Raw genomic sequence first — 3,644 nt, forward strand, 5'->3', positions numbered from 1 at the left:
CTTTTCATTACATAAGATTCTATAACACCCAGAAATGGAAACTTCTTAAAAACCTCAGTAACATAAATAGAAAAATAGATTGTGTTAAACACAATATTAAAACCTGCAAAGACATAATTAAATATAATAGATTACGTAATAAAGCTTTATTAACTATAGAAAAAGAAATTGAATTTTATAAAGATAATCTTGAGACTTATCAACACAGAAAAACAATAATTCTTACAAATATTAAAACAATGAATATATGTATCAGCATGTATACATTGCAGTATTAAAATTAAAATGACCCCCCCCCCCCAAGTTGGTATCAGAGCTATGACAAATAAACATATACTTTAAGAAACAAAACCATGGAAAGGAACAACATTAATAGTACAAATCTGCAAAAAATACCCATAAACAGTGAGACAATTACAGAGTATACACAGATTAAACTAATTAAAAAATCAAGGAAAATAAGGAAGAAACTGAAAAAACTATACCTAGAATATGAATACCTAAGTATTACATCAACAAACAAAGCTAGGCTATCTGGATTAATCGATATAATATCTAAAACGAAATATAAATATATTTGCTATCTTAAAAAGAAAAGATGAATAAAGAAGAGTTCGCACTAGAAGCGAAAACATATGAAAATCCAGAAGGATTAAAAATAACAATAATATTTTCCAACTTAGGAAGAAGATACAAGAAAATAGGAAATAACCTGAACTTAATGTTAGGAAAAGAAACTGTAAAACTAGAAGATAGTTTAACCGCAATGGTTAGAATAACAAAAGAAAACGAAGAAATAGACAGAAAAAGAGAAATAAAAGAAATACAACAGCAAGCTAAAGAAAAAATACAACAGATAGAAGAAGTAAAAAACACTAAGATAACAGAATTAGAAAAAGAATTAGAAATGCTAAAACAGCTATACGCTAATAAACTAAAAGAAAAAGAAAAACGTAAAGAAGAAGAACAAGAGCTAAAACTGACAAATGAGATAGAAAAGTTCAAATTACAGTTAGAAGAAATACAGGATAATCCACCAAAAATAAGCATGAACGAAATAAATGACCAAAGTGATAACGACACAAATCTAGGAGAAGACTATTCAGAAACAAGTGAAACATACACAGAACTAATAGAAAAAACGGAAAAGATGAAAACAAATCCAGAAATAAATACAGGAGATATGATTGAAGATAAACCAAGCACATCAGGAGTAAAAAATCCAAGACAACTAAACCCAACCTATTACAGAGTAAGTTATGATTCATATGATAGAAATAAAACATTATGAGATAAAAGGCTAAATAGGAAATAGACACCAAGACAGATAACTGAACAATGTAATTTTTTAGATCTAGATTGTGTAGCAGATACAAATAAAACAATCCAATTATGGATAGGGTACATCTCCAAACAACTAATAGATAAAAAAATTGCAATAGCTGAAACACCAGGATATATAGAAAGAACACTTATAGGAATGGTAAAACTATGGTTACAAAATTTATTAAGTGAAAGCCTAGATACATTAAGAAGTAATAAAAAACTTGATGGAACAACAGCAACAACAGTGACAGATATATTGAATAAATATGAAATAGCAATAAGAAATGAGTTTAGTAGTATGACATCAGAAGTAGAAGAACAAAATAAAGAAAAAACTACAAATAGAAATTTGATGACGAAATTAGCAATATGTAATATGTGTTATATAGACGAATATACTTGTGCATTTAGAGACTATTATTATAAAGGAACATATAGTCCAGATGAAAGTAAGGAAATAAGAAAATTATATTTTACAAAATTACCAGAACCGTTTAGCTCAAAAATAATAAAAAACTGGAATGAAGCAGACCTAGCAGATACTCTAGGAGCGCGAATAAAATTTCTACAAAATTGGTTTATAGAATTATGCGAAAAGTATAAAGAAAATATCAAAATGGATAAAATATTAGTAAAAAATTTGGCATGCTGCAAAAGTAGAATAGCATCCCAATTTGGCTGCACAAATAAATATTACAAAAAAGAAGGAAAGAGAAAGAAATTTAAATCAAAATATTCAAAATATAAATATAGGAAACCAAGAGGAAGATATTATGTAAAAAATTATAAACATAAAAAACCATATAGGAAAAAGAAAAAACTAACAGAATGTACTTGCTATAATTGTGGAAAGCTAGGACACTTAGCCAAAGATTGTAAATTACCAAAAAACCCAAAGAAGAAACAAATTACCGAAATATTGATAGATAATGATAAATATACACAAATAGAATATGTAGATTATGAATTAAGCAGTGAAGACAACATATATGAGATATCAGAAAACGAGTTCCCCGAAAATGAAAAAGAAATAGACAATAATATAGAAGAATCAGACGAAGAAAGTAATGACTGAAAAAGATATACAAATTATACAACAAGAAGAACACCAAGATGAACAATCTTCAGAACAAAAAATAATATTTGACGCTAATATATTTGAACAAATAAAAGGAAAAGAATTGGATCTAAGTATAGACAAAATATTAGAAGTACCAACAATAAAGAATTGGTTTAAAAGACAAAAAGAAGAATACTATGTAGTAAGCCAAAGAGAACATATAATAGATTGTAAATACATCAAAGGTAAAGCACAAATACCAATTTTAAATAAAAGACTACTAAATAAAGAAATACAAGATATAAAAGCAAAAAATCCAATAAAATATGTACACTTAGGAGGAACGGAGATCCTAATAAAAGCATGTTTTAGGGAAGGAATAGATACCCCTATAGAAATATACTTGGCAGATGATAGAATTGTACAACCTATAGAAAAGAGTATAATAAGTGCCGTAAGAGGTAACTTAATATACCAAAAATTTAAATTTATAATAAGTGCTAACTATTCAGTAGCAGTAGATGATAAAAATATAGATAAATCATTAGTACTATACTGGAAAATGTCTGGAATAGAATTAGCACCAGGAAGTAAAATATTCACAGCAAGATGTAAAAATCTATATGTCTTAACAACAAAACATAAGATAACAGCTAAAAATAAAATAAATAAAATAAAAATAGAAAATCCATTCGAAAGAATAGTATCAGTTATAGACAACAATGATTACAGTTATACGGAAATGGACATGGATGAAGATTTAGAAATAGTAAAAGAAAGATTAAGCACGTCGAAACGAACAAATAACGAAATGCCAGAAACGTCATCAAAAATAAGTACATCAAGAAGTACATCAAGAAGAATAAATTATATAACTCCACAAAAATTAATAGAACAAAAAATAGAAGAAATAAACCCACATCATTATTATATAACGGGAATAATGGACCAAAGAAAATATTTAATATTAATAAATACAGGGCAGGAAGAGAATTATGTTATAAGGGAATTAATACCAGAACAAGAGATAGTAACAATAGAACAGCAAAATTCAGAACTACCAAAAGCGTTAAGAAAAAACGAAGAAACAACTGAAAAAGAATTAATTATTGGAGGAATACCAATATTAATAAATTTTAAAATATATCAAGGCGATAAAAACATTACACTAGGAATAAAATGGTTAGAAAAAGTCAAACCATACAAATTAGAAGATAGACAATTAACGATAAGTTATGAAAATAAGAAAATAATAATA

General features: G+C 26.9%; 1 protein-coding gene across 1 annotated transcript; it reads left to right on the forward strand.

Moving 5' to 3' along the window:
- Window positions 1-598: 598 nt before the first annotated feature.
- LOC138884131 (uncharacterized) lies at window positions 599-2,401 on the forward strand. Its single transcript, XM_070164972.1, is given in 1 exon segment — window positions 599-2,401. A coding segment is annotated over 1 exon segment (1,803 nt).
- The last annotated feature ends 1,243 nt before the right edge of the window (window positions 2,402-3,644 follow it).

The sequence above is a fragment of the Nicotiana sylvestris genome, chromosome 12, assembly GCF_000393655.2.
Source record: "Nicotiana sylvestris chromosome 12, ASM39365v2, whole genome shotgun sequence".
In the NCBI taxonomy this organism is placed as follows: Eukaryota; Viridiplantae; Streptophyta; class Magnoliopsida; order Solanales; family Solanaceae; genus Nicotiana; species Nicotiana sylvestris.